This window comes from Podospora pseudocomata, chromosome 3, assembly GCF_035222375.1.
Source record: "Podospora pseudocomata strain CBS 415.72m chromosome 3, whole genome shotgun sequence".
NCBI lineage: Eukaryota > Fungi > Ascomycota > Sordariomycetes > Sordariales > Podosporaceae > Podospora > Podospora pseudocomata.
Genome location: NC_085887.1, coordinates 2,498,514 through 2,512,714, shown reverse-complemented (window position 1 = coordinate 2,512,714; position 14,201 = coordinate 2,498,514). Strand labels below are relative to the sequence as shown.

Sequence of the window (14,201 nt, the reverse complement as noted above, 5' to 3'; positions counted from 1 at the left end):
GAAGAGAGTTGAGCAACGGGATAATGGAAGGGAAACTGTCCGTCACGGTATAATGGCTGCTGACGATACCAGCTGAAACTGACGAGTTCTGGGTTCACGGAACATACAATATTGACAAGGCCCCAAATAGTATTGTATCGGCTGTTATTGAAGCTGTCGACAAGAGTGAGGTTGAAGGGGTGAACATGAGTGGGTCAAGGGGTGCAGCTAAAAGTGGGACCAGAGCTTGGCAGTTCACCGCCTTCTAGGATGCGGTCGCACTGGCAGAATCCAGAAATTTTCTGGAGGTGAAGCGCTGGACGGAGCCATTGGATTGCACTTTTGCGCCCGCCCCAGCAACAATCCTGTTCTGCAACCCACACAATCATCAACACTCACAATGGCCAGAACAGTCAACGGTGCAGGCCGTAAGGCGAAGGGTTTGTTCATTCAAAATCCGGCAAACAAACAACTGAATACTAATGGGTTGATTCACAGCTTCTGCCACGGAGAAGAAGGCCGCCAACGGAACCCCCAAGGCCGAGAAGCGCAAGGGTTTGTTTTCTCCCACCATATTTGTCTTGGAGAGACAATTGTCTAACCATCTCTTCGCAGCTACTGAGGATGCGTCCCCCGTCGTCATCAAGAAGCAGAAGCCCGCCAAGGACGTTGTCGTCGAGGAGGCACCCAAGAAGTCGGCGCTGAAGAAGGAGAAGAAGCCAACAAAGGAGGAGAAACCCACCAAGAAGGCCAAGAAGGTCGAGGAACCAGTCGAGGAAGAGACTGTGAACTTTGAGGAGGAGGACGAGGAGGTCGACCTTGAGACCCAAGCCCTAGTTGAGGCCCTTGACAGTGATAACGAGGAGGAACAGCCAACGCGCATCAGCGAGACCTTCCAGAAGGGTCAGGATGTCGGCAAGATCCCCAAGTCCAAGAAGGTGAAGAAGGAGAAGAAGGAAAAGGAGACCCCAGTCAGCAGTGGAAACCCCGGCGTCGTTTACCTCGGACGCATCCCCCACGGTTTCTACGAGCACGAGCTCCGGGCGTACTTCGGTCAATTCGGTGATATCACCAAGTTGAGAGTTGTGCGCAACAAGAAGACAGGCGCCAGCCGTCATCGTGCCTTCGTTGAGTTTGCGGAGGCTGAGGTGGCCGATATCGCGGCGCGCACCATGGACAAGTACCTTCTCTTCGGCCATATTCTTACCGCCAAGGTTGTGCCGCCTGAGCAGGTGCACCCTGACCTCTTCAAGGGCGCCAACCGCCGCTTCAAGGTCGTCCCCTGGAACAAGATGGCCGGCAACCAGCTCGAAAGACCGCTTTCCGAGTCGCAATGGCAGGCCAAGATCACAAAGGAGGAGCAGAGACGGCTTGCGCGGGCTGAGAAGCTCAAGGATCTTATGGACTACGAGTTTGACATCCCTCAGCTCAAAGCTCCCGAGGCCAAGCCACAACTGGAGAACGGAACCGCCGAGGAGGAGGCTCCTAAGGAGATCGAGGCCCCTCCCGCCGTCGAGGAAAAAGTTGAGAAGATTGAGGAGAAGATTGAAGAGGTTGTTGAGACGGTTGTCGAGACCAAGGTGACCAAGGTCAAAAAGACTAAGGCTGCCAAGGAGCCCAAAGAGGACACACCCAGAAAGGGGACAAGGAGCAGCACGAGGAACAAGAAGACGAAGCCATGAGGGGCATAATACCTAATATAGGCAGGGAGAAGAGTACTTGATACCCCGACTCAAGACAGAAAAATTGCATTGTTGGCCAGTTTTTAGTTGATTTTTAAATACATCACAATTCACACACAAAGTTTCGTGGTGAAGTAGCATGTCCGCCCCAAGCGAACCTGGCACCCTCATTTGGTGAACTGATGTTTCACGATCAATTCGAGATATGTCAGGATTATAAAGCGCGGATAGTTTTGTCTACTTCTCCCCAAGAGATGAAAAGGCCACATTTGCTGTTACATAAATGCACCAGCGGGCGGATTCCAAGAATATTCGGGGGGAAGGGTGAAATATGTAAAGAAGAAAATGGGAAAGTTTCTTCGCGGCTGGCAGAACCTGGAGTTGGTAAAAAAACCCACGATTGGTCCGTGACCCTTGAAGATTACGTAATATTGGTCCCCACCTGTGAACACCATCTCTTGCGCCGCTCTGCGGCTGCTGCATGCTGCAACACGGTAGCATTTATCAAGATGCAAGCCCTGACTAAAAACCTCCTTGGGGGACCTCGTGCTGGCTTCTCAGGCCTATAGATGACACGTAAGAATATGCATTGTTTCTGAGCAAGGAACAGTTCTCTTGTCTTCCAAGGGCGAGGAACAGGCCGAGCTGACGTGGAGCAACGGATCGGAATTCATGGAAGTGGGATGCTTGCTGCGGCGCGCACTCGCTGAGCTCTACCTTGCTGTTTCAACACAAGTACTTGTTCCACGGCCAGCCAGGCAAAACAAGACACATAGGGCCACATTTCTGCTCCTCTTCATCATCCCCCGGGCATTGATTCCATGACCAATTGCTAAAATCTGCCCCGGAAACCATGTCCTCTTCTTCCGCGCCGAAGGGCAGCTCTGTCCAATCAACAGCACCAGGTATGTCCCCCATGTGGGCTTTGCTGGGGGTAGCACCACCGCCCAGCAAGCGAAGGGCCTGAAAGAGTGCAAGTGGCCAGACCGCAACTGGTCCGACGGGGAGACCCTACGATTATGTTCTGTTACAATACATGCATATACCGGAACCTATCACCTTGCCATCTTGTCTTTTTTCCTATTTCTTCTTCTATGACGAGGCCTAGATCTCCCCTTGACGTGCATTTTGCGCTAATCATACAATTGTTGTAATTCACCACCATTAGTTCCCGCCTCGACCGCATCTTCAAACACCACTCCTAGCAGGAAGAACAGGAATAAGAAGAAGAAAAACACCAACAACAATAATAATAACACCAACAACGGCGGAAAGAGTAGCAACGGGAACAACAACAGCAGCAGCGTAGCGGCGCAGAAGCAACAACGAGAGCCACCACCAGGAGAAAAGGATGGCGTTGAGAGCGCCCGGTCTCAAGAGCCAGAAACTCTGGTATGCGCAACCTACTATGTTTGGAACTCTGGTCATTTGCCCCCTGCCCTTGCCTACTACCGGCCTCGGGACCGTGGGTTTCATGTCGTTGAAGGTGTACTAACCCATTGGGTAGAATGCGCCAGGCAGCCCCTTGTCCCCGCCGCCAGATAAGGTCGAGCACACCTTTCCGCTAGCAGACGAGGCGCTCGAATCTGTGAAGCCAGAAGACGAACCCGAGAAAACAGTAGAGCCGGAGGAAGAGCCCGAGCCTGAACAGCCAGAGGAGGAACCCCCAGCCAACGGTCATGCCGACACAAACGGCCACCAACACAAACCAACAGAGAAAACGACGACGCCCCCGCAACCACCCAGCATCAACACCAAACTGGAAGCCACCATGTCCTCCTCACCAGATAACTCGGCTCTCCAAGAAGAGGTGGAGAAGCTTCGCCAGCAATTGGAAGCTCAGTCAACAGAGATTACCCAGCTGAAAGCCGACCTCGAAGAATCCGAATCCGCCAAGGACCATGCGGAAACCCAATACCAGACCCTTCTCGGTCGCGTTGAGAAGATCAAAGAGACCCTCGGCGAGCGCCTCAAGCGCGACAAGGCCGAGCTGGAAGAGGCGAAGGACCGGGTGGAGGAATTAGAAGCGCAGAATGACCAGCTCACGCAACAGATCGAGTCCCAAAGGGAGGAGACGGAGCAGCTGAAGCAAGAGGTTCAGGAACAAGGGCGGGAGTTGACAAGCCTGAGAAGCAGATCCAATCTGTCTCAACAAAATTGGCACAGGGAAAAAGATGACTTGGACAGGCTGGTCAAGAAGCTAAGAGAAGAACTGGAAAGCACAGCCACCGCGATGGGAGAATGGGAGGTCATCGCCATGGAAGAACGCTCCCAAAGAGAACTCCTCGCCGAGAAAGTCTCCGAGTTGGAAGAGGAATTGCTCTCCACAAAAGAAGGCTACGAAAGAGCCGTCGGGGACCGAGACGTCCAAAGCCAAGCGGTGGATAGACTTCAGCGAGCCCTCCAAGAGATCCAAGACGCTCGCAAGAAGGAACTCCGGGACATTGTCGAAGCAAATGAAGAGCTCGTCCAATCCCTCAAGAAGCGAGTTCAGGAAGCCGAGCAAAAAGCCAACGAGGCCGAAGCAGCAAGGGAAACCCTCTCCAAGGAACTCGAACGGACCGCCTCCTTTGAAAAGGAGGTCAAGGAAAAGAACCTTCTCATTGGCAAACTTCGTCACGAAGCCATCGTTCTAAACGACCACCTGACCAAGGCACTGAAGTACATCAAGAAGACGAAGCCAGAGGAGATGATCGACAAGTATGCCCCCTCCCCCCACCTCTACCAGCCGATCGATAACCACTAATTATCTCCCACAGACAACTAGTAACAAACCACTTCCTCCAATTCCTCACCCTCGACCGCTCAGACCCCAAACGCTTCCAGATTCTGCAGGTCATGGCCGGCTTTCTCGGGTGGAGCGAGGAACAGCGCGAAAAAGCCGGTCTCTCCCGCCCTGGCGCTTCAGGAGGTTTGCGCCTTCCCACCTCACCGTTCCATCGCACGCCTAGTTCGCCGGCGTTGAACAGCGAGTTTTTTGCTGATCAGAACGCTTCGCTTGCGGGGGCGACACCCAAAGAAAGAGGGGAGAGCTTGAGCGACCTTTGGGCGAGCTTTTTGGAGAGGAGCGTGGATGAGGCGGGTGTGGGTGGGGGAGGCAAGGGGTCGAGGAAGGACAGTGCTAGTAGTGCGGGGACGAGGCCGGGTGTCTGAATTTTGTGAGAGAAGAAGGGAAGCGGGTGGGAAAGATAACAATATATAGCTTATTGGTAGCTGGTTTGTATATAGGCATCCATGAAACGGAGGAGGGTAGTTATAGTACCATGGCATTGCATCAAAGACATGGATTATTCATGGCATGTGGCATGTTGTTCTTTTTGTTGGGTTTGGGCAGATCAAAAGACATGGGTTTTGTAGTGCTGGTGTTTATCTTTCGAAATTCTAAGGGTTAGGTGTTGTAGGCATTCAACCTGGTTTCAAGCACTTTATCACCACCAGACTCTCTTGATATAACAATTAATATTATCCTTAAACGCCAGAAGAATTCGCTCGCTAAATCATCATACATTACCCAAGATGCCACCATCTACTCCTCCTTAACGCGCCCACCTGCTGTCGTCGACGACGTCGTAGTAGTTGGCGTACCCGGCACCGCCTCACCCCCACTTGCTGCCGTAGGACTACTAAACCCCATCAACCCCCCCAAAACCCCCCTTGTATACTCCTCCGCATCCCTCTCCAAACTTCTCACATCCAGCCTATTCTCCAGCGCATCATTCATCCCCCTCACCACCTCCTCCTCCTCCATCATCTCCCTCGTCAACCTCACCTCATGTATCCAATACCCATTACTCCTTCCCCTCAACCCCTCATCCCTGGTAACCGTATTCTTCACCACCCCCGCCGCATTCAGTTTCCCCTTGATATTCCCCAACCCCTTCAAGACACTCTCTATCCTCTCCGCCGGTGACGGCGGCGTGACAAACGCCCTGTTCGTCCCAGTAAGATATATCGCCAACGCAAGAAATATATCCAACATGGCAAGAGAAATAAATCTCATCAGCCTCGAACTCCAAAAAAACAAATCCAGATCCTGCAGCCGTAGTTTGTTCGAGTTAGACTGGTGGTTAAAACTGCTGGTCAAGTACAAATCCAGCACCGCCACCACCACACTCGCAATCGCCGCCGGGGTCCGCCAACCAGCCGCCTTTTCCCCCGAAAACAAACTCGACGTCACCAGCGTGATAACCACCAGATTAAAAACATGGGGCGTCAAAATACTCGGGATGGCATAATACAAATAACTCGTCGGATCGTCGCTGTTGCAAAAGGGGCAGTTTCCTAGGACATCCGGTCCGAACTGGAGGTACAGCAGTCTTGACTCGAGCGAGGTGAATTTTGCTTTGAGGGCGAGGTCTAGCGGGGTGAGAGTGTGCAGTTCCCTGAGGGAGGATAACCGGTTGAACAAGACTTCGGTGGGGATCTGGAGGCGGGATTGGGTGATGGCGAAGGTGTTTTCTGGGGAAAATATTGGGAGGGCGCGGAGGAGGAAGGTGGTTGCCACAGCGGAGAGGATGGCGATGGCGCGGGTGAGGGAGGGGGAGAGGGGGATGATTTTGAGGCGGTGGGTTTGGGAGGCGGCACGGATGGAGCGGTAGTAGGATATTGCTTTGGGCAGGAGGAGGGGGCCGAAGAAGATGAGGAGGGATTTGATGCTGTTAACTTGTTAGCTGGAGCTTAAGAGGTAGGTTTGGGGGCGTGGGAGAAAGAGAAAGAGATACACGTACGTCCCCCAGTCTATGGCCATCTTGTCTGGTGTATTTGTTGATCGGGCGGCATGCGCGATTCGATTTCTCCCGTTGTTTTGCCTGCGCGTTTGTGGAAACCCCCGTTGTCAAGATATCTGTTGTTTGCGACACCAAGATGCCAGGTGGTTGACGAGGCTGGCAATTGCTCAATGACGAGCCAAGGGTTGAATGCGGTCGTGTCCCACCATTGTATGCAAGGCTGCCGCTGGGTGGCAGTCTCGGCAAACGTACCCACTTTTACCCGCACGCAGCCTTGGAGGGAAAATATAAATTTTGACTCTCGAATTTCTGTTGACCTTTTCTACCTTCTCACAAACCAACCACTTTCTTCGGCTTCAGCGACTGTAACGGACACCATTCGCAACCGACTTTGTTTCTTCAGTCATGCAAATACAGCAATCAATATACTCACAACGATTCATCTCAGTCCCGATCCCTCTTCGCGCGTGATATTCTACTGACCTCCCCCACTTTCAATACCAGTTGGCACTTTCGAAGCTTCTGCGAATCTTTTCCCCATGGTCGCAGAAGTCAAAAGGGAGCCTAGATCGAGCCCAAGTACTCTGCCAAGAGTCATCTCACGTAGTGTTGCAGAACTCCAGCTCCGGCCATGAAGATTATCTGCGTCAAATTGTGAGAGACATTTTATTGTCTATCCATTACTACTTTCGTTTGTGCTTCATGCCTATGTGTAATCCTGTCATGGCCTTCCTGACCTTCGCAACATCATACATGTCCCATTCATGAATCTTTCTTTTCCGACTGCGCTGGCACAGGCTGCCTGACCTTTTGTGAATGCTTCGCAGCAACATACACCAAAGCTGCTGTGGCCGCCTCAATCATCAGAGCGATCACGGCGGTGCAAGCCCATTGCCAAACCACAATGCTGACGCTACCCATTGGCGCACGGGGGAAAGAGGCGAACCATTCGACGTAGTAGGGGAACCAGCCGTAGGGGAGCCAGAACATGGGCTCCTTGCTGTACCAGAAGGGGAGGAACCACTGTACGCCGCGGGTCGAGACCGTGCGGGTGGTCGTGAGGGTTCGATCGAACTTGGTGCGGGCTGCCTCGAGCGAAACCTCTGTAGAAACGAAGAAGTTAGCAACTGCGTCCCTTCCAACCCATATGTAGTGATCGCCTACTCTTCTTCTCAAGATCCTCCAACAGCTTGTCATGCTGGCGCCTGAGTTTCGCCCACTTGGCAAACTCGTCTTGACTGCTCGTCGCCTTCAGCTCATGTCGAACGGCGAGGTATTCTTTTTGCTTCTTGCGCTGTTGTGCAAACTCTAACGAGAGCGGTGTCGGTAGGGTAAGGTATATCCTCCATAGCTATCAATGGGGTTTTCTTGTCAGCATATGATCGTTTGCCGAGGGCGGCCATGGCATGGTGGGGGGGGCATCGCAGAGAGAAGGCCAGCGTACCGAATCGTTGATGGTGGTTGCGCCGAGGGTGTTGACCAGCTGGACAACCAGCTCGGTGACGAATATGATGAGTAGTAGAGATGACATCTTTGGGGAGTATGAGCGCGCTGGTCGGTTTACAACTAGCGGTCTAAAGTTGCGGTCATGTCCGTAGTATGTTTTGTTTGTTGGGGGGTTCGACTGTCAGCCTTGGGAAGAGAAATCAACGTGACAATGACGGAGCTCTCTCTGCCAGCTCAGACCCACAGGCGGGATACGTGGCGTGGCGTTCAGTAGAGGGTTAGGGTTGGAGTAGGTAGCTTTCACAAGGTCAGCTTGGGGGCTTGATGGCTTCACCTTGGGCCAATCACCTACTATCTTTAACATCCAGTCTTGAAAGGGGATTTTATGGGACTCAGGCTCAGAAACACCACTTACTGTACAGTTGGATCATTTTGCCCGCCTCTTTCACATATCATCCTTCTCTCGAGGCAGCCTTAAGCCAAGCCTGAACTCACCAGTCTCATCTCACTCAACCTGACTATCTCACACTCAATCTATCCCTGAAGCTCTTACCAGCAACCCAAATACAGCCGCTCAAAATGTCCCGAGCCATAGACCCAAAAACAGCTGCAAACCTCAACTCCGTCAACCTACAACAAGTATACGAAGAACTGACGCAAACCCTCACCCTCCCCTCCTACCCATCCACCACCCTCCTCGAAATCGAAATCCTTAAAGAGTTCCACTTCCCCCCCGGCCAAACCATCCTCAAAGACAACAACTTCATCGCCATCTCCAAACTCGCCCTAGTCCAATCCTTCCTCTTCGCCCGAACCCGTCTCAGAGCCTACCAAACCGACCCCACCCTCTTCAGCTCAGACGACATATCCTCCGCCACATTCACCATCCTCCTCTTCGACCCCGAGCACCTCACAGCAGCCAACACCAGAAAACGACTTCTCCAGTCAGAATTGCAAAGGCAAAACTCTGACCATAGAACGGTGTTGGAACAAGAAAAGAGGACGGTAGACAGTCTCCTCACAAGCAGACTACACCGACACACCAAATCCCCCGTGTTATGGAGTCATCGGCGGTGGCTCATTACCCAGTACGCAAAGTATGGTCTGTCAGTTGAAGTCACGGGTGATATCGAGAGGATTGTCTGCGTGGCTGGGGAGAGACATCCCCGGAACTACTACGCTTGGTGTCACGCCAGGTTTTTGGTCAACATCAGCAATAACAACTTCAACCGTGGGAAGCTGTTGGAAATAGTCCAGACTTGGTGCGCTCAGAATCACACCGACATATCAGGGTGGTCATTCCTGTCTTTTCTCCTCGGCCGTGACAAGGACGCACCGGGAGTGATAGCCAAGGTGTTGGATCTGGTCGAATCTCTCCGGTTGTCAAACGAGTCTGTCTGGGTGTTTTTGCCGACTTTGGCAGCGGCGGGTGTCATGACGGAGGAGGCTTATTCCAGATTTTTGGAGATTCAAAAGGAGCTGCTGGAGATGGAGACGACGGCGGTGGCAGACAGGGCGGTGTTGAGGAGGGCGGTGGAGTGGTGTGAGACATATCGGAGTCCATCAGCAGACAGAGTACGCGGCTGATGAGACAGTTACGTTACGGATGGAAAAAGCCATTGTTTTAGGATGGGAGTTGAGGTGTCAGTTGAGGTGACGTTGCTGTCCGCGTGTCCAGGTATGGAAGACAGGAGAATTTCCACCAACGGGCAGATCTCTATGACTATCAAACGGATCGGCTTCGAGAAAACCGGAGACGAACGGAAAGAACTCTCCATACCATAGACTGGTAGGATGGTCCAAACTTCTTATTCATACAGAGAGACCCTCAGCGGGATATCAGGTAAACTGGCACGTCAGACCAGCTGAAGGCATATCGACTTCTTCAGCCTGATACGAACTGGGAGTTCAACCGTTGTCAAAAGAGAGGTGAATGAAACTGACAGCTTCAATGTACCATTCCCCTCTTACCTAACGACGAGCTTGGGCGTTTTCGTGGGGTAATCACACACCATGCCCATGAGGTCATGATGGGTATTTGTTAGAAATTACCATTCTCCACCGAGGAAGGGGGCTCTGCTGATCTAGGTAGGGGACCTTCACCTACGCAGACTCGTGCCAAGCGCGATGGTCAAACATGAAACTGTTTGTTGTTGTCAAAAGCCATGATGCCAAACAGCCAAAAGTAAGACATTGATAGCCGCCTTGTTGTTCAGCTGGCCGGATGGGAGAGGACAAGCTGAGGCTCTGGATCAGTCTGTTGTGGTGGTGTTGCTTCACACAGGCGCAGAAGAGTGTGGCCGATTGGCTCGTTCGAGGCTGGCTGCGTGGTGGATATCTTGGCCGACGCCACGCAGGGATCCAGGTTCAGGACGTTATCTGGGGCGCACAGGCCGGCGGCTCCCCCTTGTCAGATTCGTTTCCCACGGCTGCCACCCTCCCAATATTGCATCCTTGAAAATGAAATTTCCAGAAAGAGAAGTGCTGGCTTATGTTGGTTGCTGTGGGAGCTCGTATTCTCAGGAGATTGTATTTTGCCTAAGTGAGAAGAATGCACAGGAGAGGACATGAACACAGTGAGGTAGATGTTGACTGTCTGAACTGCAGACAGGAAGGGATGTCAAGGAATCAAAATGGCAGTCCGGACGGCTTCGGGGTCTTTTGCAGAGACCGGGAAAGCTGGGGGGACAAATTGGATGGAGCCTCGAAAACAAGCGGCACACAGACGCCGAGCAGCGCTGCAGAGCTTGTTCGAGACCGCCGCCAATCAGACGGCGGCTAGATGATTTGGACATGGACAGGGGCGGCTCCACTTTCGAGCAGATCGTCGCTTTTTTGAGATGAGAAGAGACACCAAGACATTTTCCCAAGAAGCTCCTAAGAGCTTCACCACGACCCCAAAGGCAATGGTCATTTGCTCAATTGGCGTTGCAGACGGCGGTATTCAACGGTATTTGAGGGTTGCAAGCGTAGGAAAACACTCCGCTTTCCCATCCAGCGAGAGCCAGGGCTTCCAGGGCAAAATGCGGGCAGCCGCAACTGACAATTTCAAGACATCCATGAGTATACATGAGATAGCCAGGTAACCAGCTCAATCGGGAAGCATTCCCCCCAACGTTGCAGATATCTCTCATCCATCATCTCTCGCTACCCAGGTACCTGCGGATATTATGGTGGTAATGGTTGACAGCCATGTCAATCGCCAACAATTAACATCGAGCCAGGAAGAAGCCCACAACTGCTCCTGGTCTCCTGCACACCATCATGGGTCCGCCCCCCCTCAGCAAGCCCCCTCAAAGAGGAGCAGGCAGGGGTGGTTGCGGCCGACTGCTCCATCCGCAATGCATCTGGCCTCGTTCCCTTCCATGTCTTGTTCTTATTCCCACGCTCGCCACCCTCCTCTTCTTATTTTTCTCTCCACCATCCGACATCTCCTTTCCGTTTGTTCGGGGTGTGTCCATCATTGCTCGAGGGGTCTTCCTTTATACCTCCAAAGAGCTTGTTTCAACATCGGCTTCCTGTCTCTCGTGTATCTCGCCCATTGTCCCATCATCGCGTTTCCCATTCTTCCGATCTTTCCGCATAGTTTTGCATCTTCCAGCAAGCAAGTTTCCTATCAAAGTCATTTTTCAGCTTCAACGTTTTTGCATAGCCTGCGAATAGTCATTTTTGGGTGTTTGCTTTTTCCCCATCACAAAAGTCCGGTTTACGTCTGTCTCCATCAACTCTCGGCCGCAGGAACCATTAGACGACAATTCCAATGTTGTCCAATTAATCGTTAATCGCCTCTTAATACCCTCCGCTCTCGGCAAGACGGATCTGGCGCTCTCAAATGATCATTTGACCGTTGCCAGTCATCTGTCACCGATATCGAGGCTGCCCAAGTTTTTTCGACATCAGTTTTTGGAAAGCCGTTGGCAGAGAGAGACCACGTCCCGCCAAGGTTGGTGAGGAGTGTGGTGAGGATTTTGGGGATCATCTCTCAATATGTTGAGGCCGACGTCTTTTCTTACAAAGCTCGCACTTTGGGTTGCCGCTGCCAACGCCTTTGTTGTGTTCATTCCCGACGACCAATGCGATCCTACCGGCCATTGTGGTCCTTTCACCAAGACGACGCGGAAGCATGGCGGCCACTCGGCGAGGTCCAATGGCGGCGAGGTGGTCACGTTCCCTTTGGTTGCAAGGCCAAGACAAGTTGTATGTCGCTCCTGAGCTGTCGCCTTGATTGCCCACCGGACATGATATTGACCATGTTTCTAGCTTGACGATGAGTCTGAACCTTTTGACCGTGTAGCAGTGGCTATTGCCCGTGTCGCCCAGAAGTTCGGAGGACCGCCTGCAGTGCGTGCCCGAAGTCAGAAAGACGACAAGAACTACGTGCCAGGGAACCAGTACCCTATTTCCCACCCCATCAAGCCGACATCAGAGGGCAGCACCGGCATCTATCAATACGGGCCCGACTTTTCTTACTTTATCAGGGTCGAGCTCGGCTCCCAGAAGACGCCATTGTATATGCTTTTGGACACCGGTGCGGGCAACACTTGGGTCATGGGAACCGACTGCACGGAATATGCCTGCCGCCTTCACGATAGATTCGACACGGCAACATCAACGTCTTGGAAGCCCAATCAAGCTGATGACTTCTTCATCAACTATGGCACAGGTAATGTCACAGGTGTTGTGGGATGGGATAACATGGTGCTGGCGGGGAAGACTGTCAATGTTCAATTTGGTGTGGCCAACCATACTGCAGAAGAACTGCGACATTATGCCTTTGATGGCATTCTGGGTCTGGGGATGGGCCACTCTGTCACTGGGAGTTTTTTCAAGGAGGTCAGGCAACAGAACGCCCTCAAGCCGATCGTTGCCATCAGCATGAACAGAGATTCGGACGGCGTGAACGACGGCCAGGCCACTTTCGGCGGCATTGACCCGGCCAAGCATGTCGGCGAGATCAAGTACGCCGACGTCACGACGGAGCACAAGGCGAAGGGCGAGTGGGTCATTCCCATCGAGGGTTTTTCGTTCGACGGAAAACAGGCCAAACTCAACTCTACAAAAGCCATCATCGACACCGGAACAACATACATCTTTGGGTCGCCGCCCGACGTCGCGGAGCTCTTCAAGCTCGTTCCCGGGGCCAAACTGGATGAGAAGCCGGCCTACACCGAGTATATCGTCCCCTGCGATACCAAAACGGCATTCAAAGTTACTTTTGGAGGTGTCGCATACGAGATTCCAGCCAAGGACTGGGTGGCCCAAGTCGAAGATGACAAGTGTCTCAGCCGTATCTATGGCTATATCGAACTACCTAGTTTTCGGCCTGGCGAATGGATTATGGGGGATGTTTTCCTCAAGAATGTCTATTCTGTGTTCGACGCCGACAACGGCAACATGCGAATAGGCTTTGCAAACAAGGCAGCCCCGCCCAAGCCGACGAGCACGGGCAACACAGGTGCTGTGGCGACTGGCGAAGATGGTCGGCCTGTCGTACCTGGATCTACCGGGAGCGCAACTGGCGAGACAAGTGCTGAGACGGTAACCCCAAAGACGGTCTCTGGTGGCAGCAAAGTAGGAGGTGTCGCGTTTACCTTGGCCTGGGCTCTGGTCGCTTGGGCCATGATGGCGGTGTGAAGGAACATTGTAACAACATTCAAGTGTGTTTTTGGAGAAGAGTGATGTGCTCAAATCGCAGCACAAGACATGGGGGAAACCACAGACCGGCTGTCTGGAATAGGGCAGTCGTTGGTTGAACCCAAACAAGACTCAACGAGTCGCCTCTTGAATTCAATTCAACTGGCACTTTTTATTTTGGAAGAGAGTGGCCCAGCGGAGAGGAGCCGAGTCGTGCGTGGGTAGAATGTGATTTGATTCCTACCCCGTGAAGAGGAGCGTGGACGTTGTCACCTCCTGTCTCGACTCCTCGGCTGAGGATGTTCACTCGACGATCTTTATGATCGGTTATAAAAGGGGCATTTTGAGTTAGGTCCCGCCATTTTGGTAGCGCTAGAGAAATAAGTAATAATAAGCTTCTTTAACATCACCGCAGTGAGATTGGGACTTGTGAGAATGAAACCAGAGCGGATATCGTCGGGTCGGTCGGAGTGTTTCAGTGTTCCAGAAGACCGGGCAACAAGTCCACTCTTTCGGGACGCGCAGCAGCCGCATCCTGCGAAGCGGTCCCCGTTCAGGGGCTGAGTGAGAGCCTGTGAGGAAGCTAGCTAGCTCCGCAAGGTGCCGTGTGTAGCGCAACGCAGCATCACCTGACAGGGGTCTAATTGACCTGGCATTCTGTAACTGGCGAGACATTTGGTTTCTTGGGAAATTTCCAATTCATGACACTCGTTTTTCTATATCTTCTTTTTTT

General features: G+C 52.5%; 6 protein-coding genes across 6 annotated transcripts; 4 read left to right on the top strand and 2 right to left on the bottom strand.

Moving 5' to 3' along the window:
- Positions 1-308: 308 nt before the first annotated feature.
- NOP15 (nucleolar protein) lies at positions 309-1,782 on the top strand. Its single transcript, XM_062889004.1, has 3 exons — positions 309-419; positions 478-534; positions 595-1,782. Exons 1-3 carry the CDS (start codon positions 380-382, stop codon positions 1,659-1,661), a joined length of 1,164 nt encoding a protein of 387 aa, XP_062744942.1. The 5' UTR covers positions 309-379; the 3' UTR covers positions 1,662-1,782.
- Positions 1,783-1,975: 193 nt separating this feature from the next.
- QC762_307130 (uncharacterized protein) lies at positions 1,976-4,925 on the top strand. The gene is made up of 4 exons (XM_062889003.1): positions 1,976-2,566; positions 2,830-3,053; positions 3,169-4,361; positions 4,421-4,925. The coding sequence occupies exons 1-4, from the start codon at positions 2,515-2,517 to the stop codon at positions 4,812-4,814; spliced, it is 1,863 nt and encodes a 620-aa protein (XP_062744941.1). The 5' UTR covers positions 1,976-2,514; the 3' UTR covers positions 4,815-4,925.
- A 177-nt stretch (positions 4,926-5,102) lies between these two features.
- On the bottom strand, positions 5,103-6,549 carry QC762_307120 (uncharacterized protein). Its single transcript, XM_062889002.1, has 2 exons — positions 6,389-6,549; positions 5,103-6,316 (listed from the first exon to the last, which is right to left on the bottom strand). The coding sequence occupies exons 1-2, from the start codon at positions 6,406-6,408 to the stop codon at positions 5,188-5,190; spliced, it is 1,149 nt and encodes a 382-aa protein (XP_062744940.1). The 5' UTR covers positions 6,409-6,549; the 3' UTR covers positions 5,103-5,187.
- A 317-nt stretch (positions 6,550-6,866) lies between these two features.
- GET1 (GET complex subunit get1) lies at positions 6,867-8,040 on the bottom strand. Its single transcript, XM_062889001.1, has 3 exons — positions 7,833-8,040; positions 7,553-7,739; positions 6,867-7,491 (listed from the first exon to the last, which is right to left on the bottom strand). The coding sequence occupies exons 1-3, from the start codon at positions 7,917-7,919 to the stop codon at positions 7,151-7,153; spliced, it is 615 nt and encodes a 204-aa protein (XP_062744939.1). The 5' UTR covers positions 7,920-8,040; the 3' UTR covers positions 6,867-7,150.
- Positions 8,041-8,413: 373 nt separating this feature from the next.
- Positions 8,414-9,421, top strand: QC762_307100 (uncharacterized protein; the record flags this gene model as incomplete). The annotated part of the gene is made up of 1 exon (XM_062889000.1): positions 8,414-9,421. One exon carries the CDS (start codon positions 8,414-8,416, stop codon positions 9,419-9,421), a length of 1,008 nt encoding a protein of 335 aa, XP_062744938.1.
- A 1,694-nt stretch (positions 9,422-11,115) lies between these two features.
- On the top strand, positions 11,116-13,882 carry QC762_307090 (uncharacterized protein). The gene is made up of 2 exons (XM_062888999.1): positions 11,116-12,031; positions 12,095-13,882. Exons 1-2 carry the CDS (start codon positions 11,822-11,824, stop codon positions 13,466-13,468), a joined length of 1,584 nt encoding a protein of 527 aa, XP_062744937.1. The 5' UTR covers positions 11,116-11,821; the 3' UTR covers positions 13,469-13,882.
- Positions 13,883-14,201: the final 319 nt, after the last annotated feature.